Source organism: Notamacropus eugenii, chromosome 7 (assembly GCF_028372415.1).
Source record: "Notamacropus eugenii isolate mMacEug1 chromosome 7, mMacEug1.pri_v2, whole genome shotgun sequence".
NCBI classification, from domain to species: Eukaryota; Metazoa; Chordata; class Mammalia; order Diprotodontia; family Macropodidae; genus Notamacropus; species Notamacropus eugenii.
Genome location: NC_092878.1, coordinates 155037777 through 155053499, shown reverse-complemented (window position 1 = coordinate 155053499; position 15723 = coordinate 155037777). Strand labels below are relative to the sequence as shown.

The window sequence follows — 15723 nt, the reverse complement described above, 5'->3', positions numbered from 1 at the left end:
GGGCACAGCCAGAGAAACCTAGAACCTGAAACTGTGTGATGGGGGCAGGGACAGCCTACAACTGTGTGACCCTGACCTGAAGCCAAGGCTCAGAAGCCTATATTGGTTTTGACCAGAAAGGTCAAAGTTAAGAGTCATGGAGGGATTAAAAAGAGAGAGGACCTGGGAGCAGTTGCATAATGCAGTGATGATCTTAAGAGAAAAAAGAAAAGGAAAAGGAAAAGAAATACATCAGAGAAGAAAGAGGGAAGAAGGGAATGGAATTTACTATCCTGCATAATCACGTTTGGTGTAGAAGTATATTAAACTCAGAGAATCAAGTGGAAATGAAGAAGAGAAGAGAGGATTGAGAAGGAGGACAGATTTGAGAAATGGTTAATCTTAAACCAAAGAAACTCTAACTCTGGCAGGAGCTCACACCTGCAATCAGGGACTGGGTAAGGGGAAGAAAAGACTAACCCAAACAAATTGCCTCACATAGAGATCACCATTGCTCAGTCATGTCTTGTGTCTCAACATCTTTTTCTTCTTTCTAACAGTGGGATTAGGAGAATAGAGAAAAATATAAAGGGATAGGATGGAAGTTCACACAGTAATGATAGCTAGTATTATCAAACATTTAAAAGTTTCAAAGCACTTTGCAAATATCATACAATTTTATCCTCACAGTACCCTCAGGAGAGAGATGTTATCCTTGTTTTTCAGATGATATTTAAGTGTTCAGGCAGGATTTAAACTTAGCTCTCCCTGCCTTCCTGCCCAGCAGTACATTTATGCTCCAATGACCCCACCACAAAAAGGAGGGCAGCGGAATGTGTTAGCCAGTACAATCCAATATAGTATTATTACACTTGAAATGCAAACTTAAAACAAAATTCATCTAGAAAGCAAAAATAAAGTCTAGTACACATCAGGCAAACTCAGAAAAGTAGGGGTAGGAATCATGGTGTCGGACAAAGTGGTGACAAGAATAGATCTGAGTCCAAGAGCCACACAGAAAAACAACATTATGCCGAGAGGCACCGTAGACAGTAGCAGTGTTTGGTACACATTTATGAAATGGCATCCCATCTGAATATTTAAAGGAAACACTGATTGATTTACAGAAAGAAATAGATATTAAAACAATAATCAAAGTACTCTCAGACCTACCGTACCAAAATCTAAGTGAAATATCTGAACAGAATTTTAGAAGAGTTAAGTATGCTCGGTCGCTGGCAGTTACCAGGTGGGATATAATGGAGTAAACACGGGGTTCATACAAATCGATCCCCAAGTAGTTCCTGAGAACTTCAAAGAGAAATGTAAAAAGCAGCAGTATCAAACACAGGACAATGAAAGCGCTCAGCGAGGGGCGTTGGAAGGAAGCCGAACATTAACTGGAGACTAAATAGTCCTGAAGGATGTGTGGATTAACGAACACATTCGAGAAACAGTGCAGAACTTCATCAGAATGACAGTGCGCTAAAACTTGGGCAGAGTAGCCAAAGCGCTCTGTAGGGGAAAGTTTATACCTGCACAGACTTTAATCCACACAGGAAAGAAAAGGTCAACGACTGGGCGTGCAGCAGTCCAGGCACAGGGTGGCGAGGGCTCTCCTCTGGTGGTGGCAGTGCCAGAGTAGAGGAGATGGAAACAATAGAACTTGGCAAACAGAATCAAAACAGTCAGTCACGTTATTATATCAGGTAATGCAGAAAAAGATTCTGACAAAATAGAACGCTCATTTCTTTTTGAAAACAAAACGACAACACTAAAAAGCATAGAAATCCATGACCCTTTTCCTTAATATGGTAACTAGTATTGTTCCCAAATCAAGAGCCAGCATAATTATGTAAAGAAGATGAACCAGAGGTCTTTGCAGTTAGACCAGGGATAAATCAAGGGGGTCCATTATCACCACTCTGATTTATCAGAAATGGCAATAAGAGGGGAAAAAAATGGAGGCATAGTCTTAAAGATGATTTTATATAGGAATAGATATAGAACAAAGTATAAACCAGGGAATGGTTTATAAAGCAGCATTGTAGAGAGCGAGGACTTCCTGACTCATCCTGACTCAGCAGGGCTGATAATGAAGTACACACACCTGCAAGAGATGGAGGACATGGCTGATAAGTTGATTTATTTTTCTTAACTTTTAGTTACTTTTATATACTTTTAGTTATAGTTTTGGTATATGGAATTTTGGAGGTGTTAAATTAAAAATTAATTTTTAAAAAAATAAGATGTTAGGAGGATCATATTAAAAAAGTGAATCTGATCAGGCATAACTGTAGCTGAAAAAGACCTGGAAATCCTAGTGAATTGTAAAATACACACAAAACTAGCAGCACACGCCTTTACAATTTTAAAGTGCTTCACAGATGCTATCTTAATTGAATTCAGCAGATGAGGAAACTGAGGCAGAGAGTGCTTAAGTGACTTGCCCAGGGTCATACAAGTTAGTATCTGAGGCTGAATTTGAACTTATGTCTTTTTGACTCCAGGCCCAGTGCTCTGTACACTGTGGTGCCCCCTCATCACTATAATGTTATTTAAGAAAAAAAAAAACTGATCCAACAGGTGGAGTAAGGTGTGCACAAAGTATTCTTTCTGCTGCTGTCATCTCTGACCCCTTCCTTTTAGAAGGGTCATAGAGAAATGGAGAGACCCAGAGCTAAACAGGGCATATCACATGAAGAGGAGAAGGCAAAGGTGTGCTGGTTCTGAGATAAACGGTGAATGTTAAATGGATGGGCTAAACTAGATCCTCTCTACGCCCTCAGAGGATCAAAGCACTCCTCTGTCACCTGGAGTTGGGAGTAGGTAACGTGGAGTTGGGAGGCACTTTAGAGGTCATCTCGTCTTACAGACGAGGAAGCTAGTGACTCAGTCATCTTCTGGTGAGCTTTGTCTTTTCTCTGTTACGTACTTTGCTCCTGTTATGTCATTAGACACGTCATTTTAATCAGGCAGTACATGTCTTGATTCTTCCTCCTCAAATTTACTTCAGACAGTGCTTTCATACTTTGAATTCAAAACAAGGGGGGAGGAATTCAAAGTGAACTTGATAGCTCTTCTGGTTGTAATTTACCAGCAATAGTTGTGTTATTCACCTCAAATTTATGAAAGTGGAATGGTGTATTTGAAGGTAGCAAGAATCTCATTTGGGACAGTAAGAAGGCTATCTGGATTAATTCCCTAACCAATTCAGATTAGAAGTAGATGTTAGAAACATTGTCTTGGGACAATGACATCAGCGTAGAATTGGAGCTTTCGTTTGTTCCTTAGTGAAACATCTGGACTCTCAAATGTCATGTTTCAAAACAGTCATTCTGAAAGTCAGTCAATTCTTTGCAGGTTTCTGTATTGCCAGTAGTGATTATTTTTTTTTTGTGGCAACTTGTATAACTTTAAGTCAGAGGTTTTCAGATAAGTTTGTTGGAACATTTCCCTTACCTATACCTTACCTGCAAAGGCCCTAAACCCAGCAACAGATGCCTTATAACAAATACCTTAAAACCAATTGAAAAGACCTAACGTATGTGGGAGGAATTCTTTTTAACTCAATAAACCTAGTGAACTTAGAAAGAAATCATCATGGAACAGGGGAGTAAACAGTTCATTTTAACTGACATTTATATAATTGTCTGACCTAAGGGATATGAATGAAAGGGAGTCAAATGGAAATAACAAATAGGGAGTGGGGAGACCTGGCCTTGAAGTGGGAAGATTGACATTACAGCAGCTGCCCAGGAATAGTTGGTCATAAAACCCTAAGCTAAATGTAATATGAAGATGGCAATGTCTGTCCTCATAATTTTTTTTTTATTGTTTGGGTAAGAAAAAAGGGTTCCTTTTAAAGCAAGTATGTGTGTTTTGACATTTTGTCTTTTCTATTCAGATATGAATATCATTGGGCAGATGGAACCAACATAAAGAAGCCTATTAAGTGCTCTGCACCAAAGTATATTGATTACCTGATGACTTGGGTACAGGACCAGTTGGACGATGAAACATTATTTCCATCCAAAATAGGTAAAATCACTGGCAGAGTGTAGATAAGGCGATGTCATTTGGAATTCTTTTGAGTCTTTCCTCATTCTTTTGTGTCTGGTTCCTGCTTTATTTTTCTCCTGCCTTGCTGGGGGGTGGTTTGCTTGTATTGATGTGAGTGGAGTAAGTCCAAAGGAAATATTACCTACTTCCTAATCTGAAAGGTAAAGTTTATAAAACTATTAGGTTTTTAAGAAAAAGTTGGTTGGTAGTTGTTTTGGTTTGGACCTGTGATTTCATTGGTGTATAGAATATCCAATACACAAATTCCATTTGCTGATGAAGATAGGAAATGATCTGTAATTTGGTTTTATATTGTTGTTTAGAGCACCAAGAAGTTAGGTAGCAGCCAGTTAGTACGTCAGAGGCCAAGTTGAATCCCAATCTTCCTGGTTCCAGTGCCACCAAGATATATGTGCCCAGCTGTCTCTCACCAAGATCCATTTGTTTCAAGAAAATGAATGTGAAGATTAAGTCAGATCTGGGGAGGTTTGTATGAACTCACGCAGAGACCCGGAAAGTGAGATATACCGCGGCTCGGGCAGCCTAAAGATCCCAGATGAGAACCAGCACAGTGGTCGTAATGACCAGGAGTTTTGTTAAAAGCATTTTTATTTTTATTTGCTTTGGGAAAAATTCCTTGTCTTAGGGGATGGCTCTCGCAGTAGAGATGAGCGGAAAGATGTATTTGGAAATAAAGGTCATACTAAAAAATAGAAGTGATATTGGTAAAGTAAAAAAAATCGTGCCCTCAGCTGCTTCCAGTGTGATTGTTGTATTTCTGCGCATCATGCTCCCCTGTCAGCCCCTGGGTTCTTCTGGTAACTCACTTCTGTACCTTCATTTCCCAGGTGTCCCCTTCCCGAAGAACTTCCTCTCAGTGGCAAAGACCATTCTGAAGCGTCTCTTCAGGGTGTACGCACACATTTACCACCAGCACTTTGACCCAGTGATCCAACTGCAGGAGGAGGCCCACCTCAACACCTCCTTCAAGCACTTCATTTTCTTTGTGCAGGTGAGTTGGGTTGGACATGACATACAGAGCAAGGTTTCTTAAACTGTGGGTCACAATGACTGAATGACCTAGAGCTGCCTTGTGCTGTCATCCCCCTCCCCTCACACACCCCTACACTCCCATACACAACACTATGTCTCCATGGCCATTAGTATCTTGAGCCCTTCTAGTCTAGATCACTTTCCTGGAAAGACCCCAGCCAGCTATGAAATTTATCTTGGCAACACCAGCCCTTAGCCCAGTTCCTGGCACATAGTAGGCATTTAATAAATGCTTACTTGATTGTTTCTTGGCCTAAATAAGCTCTTAGCACACAACATGGCAGTCCAAAACAGTTCTAGAAGGTCCCATCTTCTGTGTACCAAGGTCAGAGAATGTGTGAATCCTCCTGGAAAGGTGAGAACAGTGTGCTTAAGGCTTAACTGACTTTTCTGAGAACCTTCTGGCATCTCCTAACATCAGCCTGCTCTCCTGAATTGGGCCTCCTAGGCTAGGCAAGCAAACCAGCTGTGATAGCAGCCATGTCTAGCAGATACAGTGTTCTGCATTTTAGCGTTTGGTTTTTTATAAGGAGGGTTGGTTAGGCAGTTTTTGTGCCTGCAGGTGTATCTGTTATAGTGCCCTGCTCTAATATGTCCTTTAGGAATCAGGTGGGTATTGTTCAAATGATCTGGCTCCTGACTTCACTGCTCAGCTGAAGCTCCCGTGACTTTTTACCGGCCAGATCTCCAGGGGTTTTCTTGATCCTCATCCTTCCTGACCTCTCCATAACATGTAACACTGCTGACCATTCTCCTCCTGCGTAGTCTCTTCTCTGGGTTTGTGGCACTGTTCTGCCTTCGTTCTCCTACCTTCCATATCATGTCCCCAAACTGTGAGTGTTTCCCAAGACTCTCTCTTGGGCCCTAGTATCTTCCTTCTATCTGTTCTCACTTGGTGACCTAATCAGCTTCCATTTGTTTAACTATGTCTATGCATATGAGACTCCTCAGCTCCAGTCATGTGCCTCTACTTGCCTGTTATTTCAAGCTGAATGTCCTTTCTCCTCAATAACCACCCCCCTTTTTAAAAATTTTCCTGGTTCATCATCCTTCTAGTCAGCGATGTTCACAGTCTTGATGTTATCCTTGTTTCCTCCATGAACCTTACCCCAGATATATAAAAAATTTCTGTAGAATAAAAATACATATAAAATGTTACCCGTGTCTTTTTTTCTCTCTTCACATATATACAGGAGTTCAACTTAATTGACAGAAGAGAACTTGCTCCTCTCCAAGAACTGATTGAAAAACTGACCTCAAAGGACAGATGAGAGGATAGAGGCTGTTCCAATCCTGTCTTGCTTAAATCAGGCTCTTAGGAGTATATTTGGGGTTGTTATTTGGTTGGGTGGTTTGGGGATTTATTTGAGTTTATTTTCCTTTAATTTTTTTCCTCCTAAATAAATGAAAACTTTTTCTGTTATTTTAGAGGCAACCAAGATCCATTCTCTATGCTTTTGGTGGAGCACAATCTTTTCTCTTAATGACATACAGTGGTGTGGACATTTTTGTTTTTGTTTGGGATTTGGGGAAGGGTTGGATATGGGCGTCTCCCTCCTTGTAGGTTTTTAGCTGATGCTGTGTGCTTGACCCTACTGGGGGATGGGTTTCCATGGTGTAAATTGTGGCCCATTCCTGACATAAAAGACTTACCTTCTTAAGTGCCTTGGCAGAAGGCCCACTTCTGAGGTGTAGTAGACTGAGCATTGCTGAACACAAAGAACTCATCACTACCCACAATGCTTGGTGATGATGATATTTCTGTTAGATTACCTAATTCTTAAAAAGCCATAGTTTGCCTAAATTGATGATCTCCAGCTTTTAGTACATGAAGAAACAGAATTCTTGAAGGTGTGAATATAGATCTTTAAAAAAAAAAAGCAGAAATAACATTTGTCAGTCATTCATGTTAGTAATGGTGGTGTTGACGTGTGTTACTCTGCTTACCAAATGATGAACGTTCAGTTACGAGCAGGTCTTTTTCCATCCCTTAATGTGTTCCCACTCCAAGGTAACTCCTTCATGCAGACACGTGCCCGAACTCGGGTCATCAAGTATTTATTGCCACCTCCTGATGTGAAGAAGCAGCCCCCTTGGGGAGGTTTCTCACCAACTGCCAAATGAGCCATAAATCTCCTTCCACTGTGAAGAGAATCAGAAATATTTCCACTGAAATAACGTTTAAGAAAAGCCCATGAAAGCAGCAACAGGGATGAACCTCCTTGTAAACCCAGTCTCTGAGAATCCCTCCTCTTGCACTTAGAACCAACTCCCATTAGTAGAGAATGAAACACTTTCTCACCATAGACATAAAAAAGGAGTTGAAGGAGTTTTTTAGAAGTACAGGTGATTTTTCAATGCTTCCATTAGTGGATGGAACTGTTATATGACTAAAGAGTGACTACCACATTTAATGACACATTCTCTTGCTTGCTGCTGGCCCTTTTTGAAGGTTGGCTTTTTTTTTTTTTAAACTCCAGCTAGTTTCTAACGGGAAAGGAAAGTCTCTTATTATGTGGTATAATCAAGTATTCAAAACAGTGACTAATTTTAAAAGTAACATAAGTTTTCAATGAGTTCCATCCTTTTATAACACTTTAGTAAACTGAATGTTTTGTACATTGTGCCAGTAGCTTAGGTACTGTTCTTATTTCACTTAGGTATAGCTGTTCTTATGAAACCCCCAGATTTCTCTGATTTCTTCTCTGATACCAGTGTCTGCCTGCTGGAGCTGGCCAAGTCCAGTCCTCCCCTGCTTCCTTCTTGCACAATAATTCAGATGAAGAGCACTTTGGGTCACTTTCCCATTGAACAGAGCAGTGACATGATGAATGTCACTAACATCACACTCCCCAGAACTGCCTTTGCTCTGTTTCTCAAGAAAGTAATGCCTTGGCAGAGATGCATCCATCCATCACAGACTGGCATAGCAATGAGGTGCTTCTCCTTTAAGGGAAAAAAAGTGTCTTGTAGTTATCCAAATAGATATTACCTGAATTAGTTCATTCAGGAACAACTGGGTGCCAGGTGGTTTAGGGTTCTACCAAGGATCCCATCTGCACAGAGAAGTAAAGCACAAGGTCACCCAAGTGGTCTTCCATGTCACATTTCACCTTATGTAAACCCACTAACAGCAGGGCTGCAGTAGCCAAGTGGAGAGAGAACGAGGAATTATTCTTGCACCTGATAAACGTTATGTAGCACTGTTATGCTGGAGTATAATGATTCTCTAAGTCTAAGCTAATGTTTCTAAGTATACATTGATTTCCCAGTGTTTATAGATAAGCTTTTGTTCTCATTGTGCCAGAACCTCAGGTACCTGCCTCTGGGTACTCCTTTCATCAAAGACATTGGGATTGGTGGATGCTGCTACTGTTTCTGTGTATTTTAAGTAGAGAGGCTCTCATTAAGAAGGGGTCTGGCTTATACTCCTTGGTTTTAAATATGGCTAGAAAGTAGAAGTTCCCATAACACATAAAATCAGTTACTTTAAAGATAAATTGTTTAATATTGATTTTTTTTTCCACGAGAGGTTGTAAAATCTACGTTGGCATCACATTTTGCTTTTGCATCTGTACTTAGTGGTTTTTCAGGCTTCTTTCTTCCCTTGACCTGAATCAAAAACATTTTTCTGTTCTCAAATATTTAAACCCTTAAATTCCAGTTGAAAGTTTAAGAGAACACTACCAGTGGTGTTTGAAAACAAAACAAAATGTAGGCTAGGTACCCTGGTTAAGTTAAAACTTGACAGGACAGAAAATTTTAATGATTAAAAATTGTGGGAGTAGTTAGCCATAGATGGTGCTACTGGCTGTAACTTTTTAAGCTCTTTCTTTCCTTTTCTTTTCATAGAAGCCATGCTGTTGAATCATAGCATAGGCTTGAACTCTGAAAAGTTGAAGCAGCTGTTTAGATGAGTGAATGTATTTCGTTTATCACACAAAGAAAGTAAACACTATAGCCCCACGCTTATGTTGGAAACAGATGGCATGGACATTTTGAAATTCAGGAGATTTCATTTTAGTTGTTAGTTTTAAGCTCCTCCTCCGCTTGCTGGACAGCTATCCCACTAGAAGATAGGTACTTAATGCTTTTCTGCTCATCGATGACTGTTGAGGTGAGAACTATAATATGTGGAATCTAATAGTGTATGACTCAGTTTTGTTTTTTTTTTTAAACTCCAGACATCTCAACTATTTATTATATGCAATAATGTATTCATCCAAATGAGTGTTTCCTTATTTTGGGAGGCTACCACGATCACTCAAAGTGTCTTTGGAATTCCTCCTTTCAAATTGCCTTCAGAACCAGTTTACCAGCCACACGAGAAAATCTGTGTTATCACCTTACATTAATTACATTACAACTGCACCTTCATTTGAACTAAAAATAGTATCATCCAACTTAATTATCTTATTCATCCTGCTTGCCTCTGGATGAGTTTTGGCTGCCCCCCTAAAATGACATCCATCCTTAAATTTAAGACAAAGATAGGTGAATATGGATGATGCTCAAAAGAGTGTTACAGGCTCTGAAGGCAACTTGAGTTCTGAAAATGGTTTCAGCACATGGCAGGATCATTTGAATCATTGTATGGCCTCCCAAATACACTTAGCCTTGTTTGACTAAAGAAATTCTGCTAATATTTGTTTTTCTTTAAAAAACAAACAAAACAACCCTTTCTATTACCTTCTAGTCCTGCATCGTAAAAATAAGTTCTCAAGGACTTTGGTGTTCAGGGACTTCTGGGACAGAGATTGTAGATCCTGCTTGACACTGTGGGACAGTTTGGATTAGGAAGTGCTTTGGGTAAATACCTTTATGGTTAAGGCAGAGGAGTCCAGAAGAAATCCATTTACTGACCCTCATCAGTCCTATCCATGTCCTCATTCACACAGAACTGTAATGAGAGGCTGGAGATCACTGGATGTGAGAAGTCCGTAGCATAAACATTGTTCTGTTAGTTGAGCTTGAGATTGAATCCACAGCATTCCTGCTTTTACTTTTCCATGGCTTTTAGGAAAGATGTGGACCATACCTGTGGTTTTTGAAAACATGGGCACAAAAAAATCAAATCCAACTTGTTTTGAAACTAAACTGGATCTGTAAACAAAATGATCCTTTGAAACAGTTCTAGATTTCTGTTGTTTTTTTTAACATTAAGTTTTGTGTGGTAATCATAAAGTACAGAACAGGAATCACTTTAGCTACTGATAAGTTTGTCCTTTAGTTTTGGATGGCAATTTTTTGAGGTGAACCTACCTCATGATTGAAGAGGAAGTTTACATTGTAGAGATGGAACAAGAATTCTAAACACAGATCATTCTATATTTTTTAAGATTGTCAAGTCAGGGATGTGAATTCACTTAGGAAGTACACAACTACTAAGGCTGTTGCTGGTAGCTGAAGTAATGTTTAATAACTTAGGAGGGAGAAAGATAATACAGGTTAGAGTGACAAATAGTCCATGTCTCAAGGTTCTTTTTTCTATATGGCACAAAGGAGAACTTGGAAAATTGCCCTTCCTTAAGACAGGAAATAGAGGCACTAACTGACCTTCAGTCCACTTTCTCTCTTTTTTCTCCCTTCTCCAGGTAAGTTGTCTGTGTGCTGCTATTAATTTTCTGTACCTTTCTTCCCCTCTCTCCTCCACTTACGTATCTGGTTCATGATAGCCAACATTCTCTGTAGTTCTGAAGTATTATTGATAAAGGTTTTGGGTGTTGTGTCAGAAGAGGTAATTAACATCCTTACTGATTTTTCTAAAGATGACTTGTTTGGGTTCTATTTAGAACTCTTCAAAGTCTGCATTACTGACGTACCAGCCACTGGTGATAAGATTGTTAGTGATGCAATGATGTTTTGTCTTATTTTGTTGTTATTCTTTAAGATAACACTTCCCCTCATAGAGAACGAACGTTGAACTCTTTGGCTGGGTGGTTGTTAGTTTGCACATGTTTTCTCCTATGGCTGAAATGCAGTTCTTCTGAATGTTTCAAAATAAATTTCAGGAAGTGCATTTTCATTTTGAGAACACTTTCTCTCTTAAAATTGTTCTTCATAGATTATTGTATTTTTAGGAAATTTTTTTTAAACATCCACTAAGTGTAGTTTGTTATTTTTGTACATGTCCAACTAGGATTCAGGGGGCACCGTTTGTCCAGGGAATGCTTCTGTTTGAATTCTTGCTGTGTTTTGAGAGTGTGTTTACTCTCAAAATCTGGGACAAGAAAAGAATGTAATAAATGCATGTGTCAGTTTCTGAATAAATGAAAATTTCTTGAGGTGAAAGTAGCAAGAAAACTACAAGTGGAAGATCATTCTTATTTGAACATACGTGTTATGTTTACAGTATGTTAGACAATTGTAAAACCTATAAGGACATGGTCCCTGTTGTCATGGAGAGAGTCATATCCACTTTATATTAAAGCAGCTTGAAAAAATAGATGTAAAATATGAAATGCATTATGAGAACTTGTAAGCTAACTGTGCCAATCTGACTTCAGTTTGTAGTTGTTAATGATTATTATCTTAGGTGATACCAGTACATCATTTTGATTTTGAAAGAGAGGGAAAAAATGAATGTCAGAAAAATTCGTAACATGTTTTATTTGAGAGATGTAAATATTATATACAGATTGTGGTATGTAATGGTCTGAGGAGGTATTTAAATTCTAGGATTTTTTTCCCAGTAAGAAACTGCTGTTTAAAAGAGGAAAAAACATGAATAAATAGCTATGTTTGGCCATGATTATTGTGCCTGTCTTTTGAATGATTATACCTGTTTTTATGTACACACACACATTAGTGGGTTGTTTGTTCTGGTGGGGTCTTCATGGGAACAGATTCTAGTCCTCGGCCCTTGTGGGTTCACAGGTATTCAAAGATAATCAGGCTGGCTTTGGAGAACTGATTCAGAGCTAACCAAATTCACTAGAAACTGATTTTATAAAGCAGTGCTAATTTACTATAGCGGATATGCCTGAAAAGATTACTAGAACTGGTTATTTTCACACGTTATTTCTGGCAAGTTCACTCCACCAAATTAAAAGAAAAAGTACAAAGCTGATTAATTGTCAAGTAGGAAATCAGAGACTTGGAGAATCATGGGAAGTTAACCCATTAAGCCTTGATAAAATTTCTCTAGGGATGTTTCTGCCTAAAGAACCAGTATCAACCAGACTTAGATACCAGTATCTCTCTGGTTCAGATACAAACTTGAAAATCCTTTCACTTTGGCCAGTGTGGGGTGGGGGAATTGATCTGTTGAGACCTACCTACCACCTTTCTGTTACAGCACCTTTACCTTAGATAAAAGGTGTAGTACAATTGAGGGACTTACCTCAATTTGTTACAGTTGGTTAAGCATTTTTAAGGGACTGTTAATGCCCCAAGTACTACTGGTTATAGGGAATACCAAGGCAAGAATCCATTTCTTGGTGCCCATCCCCCAAAGTTTACATTAGGCAGCTCATTCCTGAGTTAAAATCTGGCCTCAGACCCTTAATAGCTGTGTGGCCCTGGACAAGTCACTTAATCCTGTTTACTCCAGTTCTTCCTCCGTAAAATGAGCTGGAGAAGGAAATGGCAAACCACTCCAGTATTTTTTTTTTTTTTTGCAGAATGTCAAGCCACTTTCTTTCTTTCTTTTTTTATTTAACTTTTGACATTTATTTTCACAAAATTTTGGGTTACAAATTTTCTCCCCTTTTATCCCCTCCCTCCCCCCAAACCCAAGCATTCTAATTGCCCCTGTGACCAATCTGCTCTCTCTTCTAGCCTCCCTCTCTGCCCTTGTCTCCGTCTTCTCTTTTGTCTTGTAGGGCCAGATAGCTTTCTTTACCCCTTAACCTGTATTTCTTATTTCCTAGTGGTAAGAACATTACAGTTGATCCTAACACTTTGAGTTCCAACTTCTTTACCTCCCTCCCTCCCCACCCACTCCAGTATTTTTGCCAAGAATACCAAAAGTCACCAAAAGTTGGACACCACTAAAATAGAAATAACGTGCACATCTGTGAAGGCAAACAAATTTGTACAAACTACAATTTTGCCGGAGCAGGAAAGGCCTCATGTAGGAGGTGGTACTTGGGCTGAGCTTTGAAAGAAGTCAGAGATTTTGAAGAGAGATGGGGAATTGGGGTGGGTGGGTGACTGCAGGCTTGGAAGACTGACTAAAGATAACAAGATGGAATTAGCATGACAGACGGCAATTAGAATCGTTTGGCTAGAGGCTGATTGCAGGTTGTGAAGGGCATTATATGACAAAAGAAAAGTCCGTATTTGGTTCTAGTGGCAATAGGGAGCCAACTGGAATTTTTTGAGCAAAGGAAGTGACGTGGATGCTTTGCAAAGCCCTTCAAGAAAATCCTCTGGGTGAATGGTAGTGGATGAATTGGAGAGAGGAAACACGGGAGATAAGATCAATTTAGAAGCTATTGGAATAGTTCAGATGAGGGGATGGAGGTCTGGACTCGGTGGATATGCAAGTGAAAAGTTGAGATTTGAAGGAGACCATGGACATAAAATGACAGATCGGGCAATTGATCAGCTATATGGAGGGACTGAAATTGTGAACTGCTAGTCTTCCAGTCTTCTTACACCTTACGAATGAATACTCTTTAATTCAGTGATACTGAATGTTCAATGAACAAGACACTCCCATCTCTCTCAGCTCTGGGAATTTTCTCTGGCCATCCTCCAAGCTTCCAAGTTCCACCTAAAATCCAATCTTTTAAAGGAAGCCTTTCCCAACCCCTCTTATTTCTAGTACCTTGCCTGTTAGTTATCTCCTATTTATCCTGTATATAGCTAGCTTTGTGTGTGTGTGTGCGTGTGCGTGTGCGTGTGTGTGTGTGTGCGTGTGTGCGTGTGTGTGTGTGTATATATACTTTTTTTTTTGCTTCCTGGGCCATCTCCAGTTGCCTTATATCTGATCACTGACCCCCAGACGGCTCTGGAGGAGAAAGTGAGGCTGGTGACTTTGCACAGCCCTCCCTCACTTAAATCCAATTCATTTACAAGTCACATCATCTTCCTGATGTCACAGTCCTCCACAACCACAACTTGTTTGCATGTTACCTCCTTTAGATTGTAAACCTGAGGGCAGGGATTATCCTTTGCCTTTTTGTATCCCCAACTCTTAGCACTTGGCTTCTAATAGGTTCTCATGTTTATTGAATGATGGGGACAAAAGTCAGGTAACCAAAGGTGAAGAAGTGTGAAAGGAAAGTAGGTAGAGACATATATGGTGACAACTTTTTCAAGGAGTTTGAATAAGAAATGGAGAGATAAAGAAATACAGTTTGAGAGTCTAGTGAGGATTACTTGAGGATAAGAAGGTCTGAACTAGTGGTAGGTGGCAGAGGAGACTATAGATAAGAAGACATTGACGACTGGAAGTGAGAATCATGTAAAGCCAGTTTCCTGAACAAGACAGGAGCTTAGGGGATCAATGGCACAAGTAGATGTCTTGACCTTTGTGGGGAAAAGGGCCACCTCTTCCTGAGATTGGGGTAAATGAGAAGAAAACGGAGAGTCATGTCAGGGCTTCTGAAGTGTAAACAAGGGGAGAAGAGAGAGCTCATGGCGAGTCACCTCTTTTTTCAATAAAGATGAAAAGATGTCATTGTGAGAGGAGGGGAAAAGAAGGAAGGGTCTGGGAGTGGGGGAATTGAGACATGTTTGGAATGAATTGGAGGAATAAAGAATTGCCTAGTTGCAGTGAGCATGCCTTTCTCCAGCTCCCTTCAGGGGCACATAAGCAGGAGCAGAGGAGAAGAAGATGGAATTCAAGGTTGAGGTTTAAACAGTAATAGGAAAAGGGAGTGAGGGGTTTGAGAAGAGAAGATTTTGTAACTTTTAAGTGGCTAACTAAAGGATGGAATTGAGAATGGAGGAAAGTGAAGCCAGAGAAGGCATGAGATTAGAGGGCACATTGAGGATGGAGAATGGGTTGGGAGTGAGCTATAGGAAGAGTTTGAATAATGGGAAGTTATCATCAAAGGAATTTCAGAATTCTTGACCAAAGAAATGAAATACTGATGGGTAATGGTGAGCTGGAGGGTATAATCTTCTCTGCGTATGGCAAGAATTCATGAAAAACCTATTCAGGCTTGAAAAGGGGACACAAATGAAATCATGGTTCTATTTATTTGAAGTAAGGTAATAAGAATGGATTTAGGAAGGCTAGGGCACAGGGAGAGAGAATGAAAGGAGGTTATGATCAGATACAGGAATTTCAGCGTTCTGAATCATGGAAGCAGGAGAGTTCTTGGGGAATGCCAAGATTAATGATGTGTCTGTCCTTTACCATAGCAGGAACAGTGTGAGAATAAGTCATAGGAGTGGAATAGATTGAGAAATGGGATGTTAGGGTGTTTGAGGGGATAAAAGAATGGAAGTTAGCTCAGCAAGCTAATTCTTTTAGGCTCTTCTTAAGGGCTAAATTCCCTAAGTCAAATCTCTCATTCTAGCTTAAGGTGATTGCCCAATTAACTTGTCAAACTTCCATCTCTTCAGACCAGCACATAAACCAAACAGTGGTTATTTGTTTAAAAATGATCAAACGTGGGTTGATATAAGGAAAAAACCCAAAATATCAAATAGTTAGTCTGGTGATCAAAAGCA

General features: G+C 39.7%; 1 protein-coding gene across 1 annotated transcript in view; it reads left to right on the top strand.

Moving 5' to 3' along the window:
- MOB1B (MOB kinase activator 1B) overlaps positions 1–6517 on the top strand; it is a 53681-nt gene extending 47164 nt beyond the window's left edge. Inside the window, exons 4-6 of the mRNA XM_072624449.1 lie at positions 3887–4020; positions 4890–5053; positions 6288–6517. Coding sequence (XP_072480550.1) covers positions 3887–4020; positions 4890–5053; positions 6288–6365 — 376 coding nt within the window. The 3' untranslated portion in view covers positions 6366–6517. The remainder of the gene's footprint in view (positions 1–3886; positions 4021–4889; positions 5054–6287) is intronic.
- The last annotated feature ends 9206 nt before the right edge of the window (positions 6518–15723 follow it).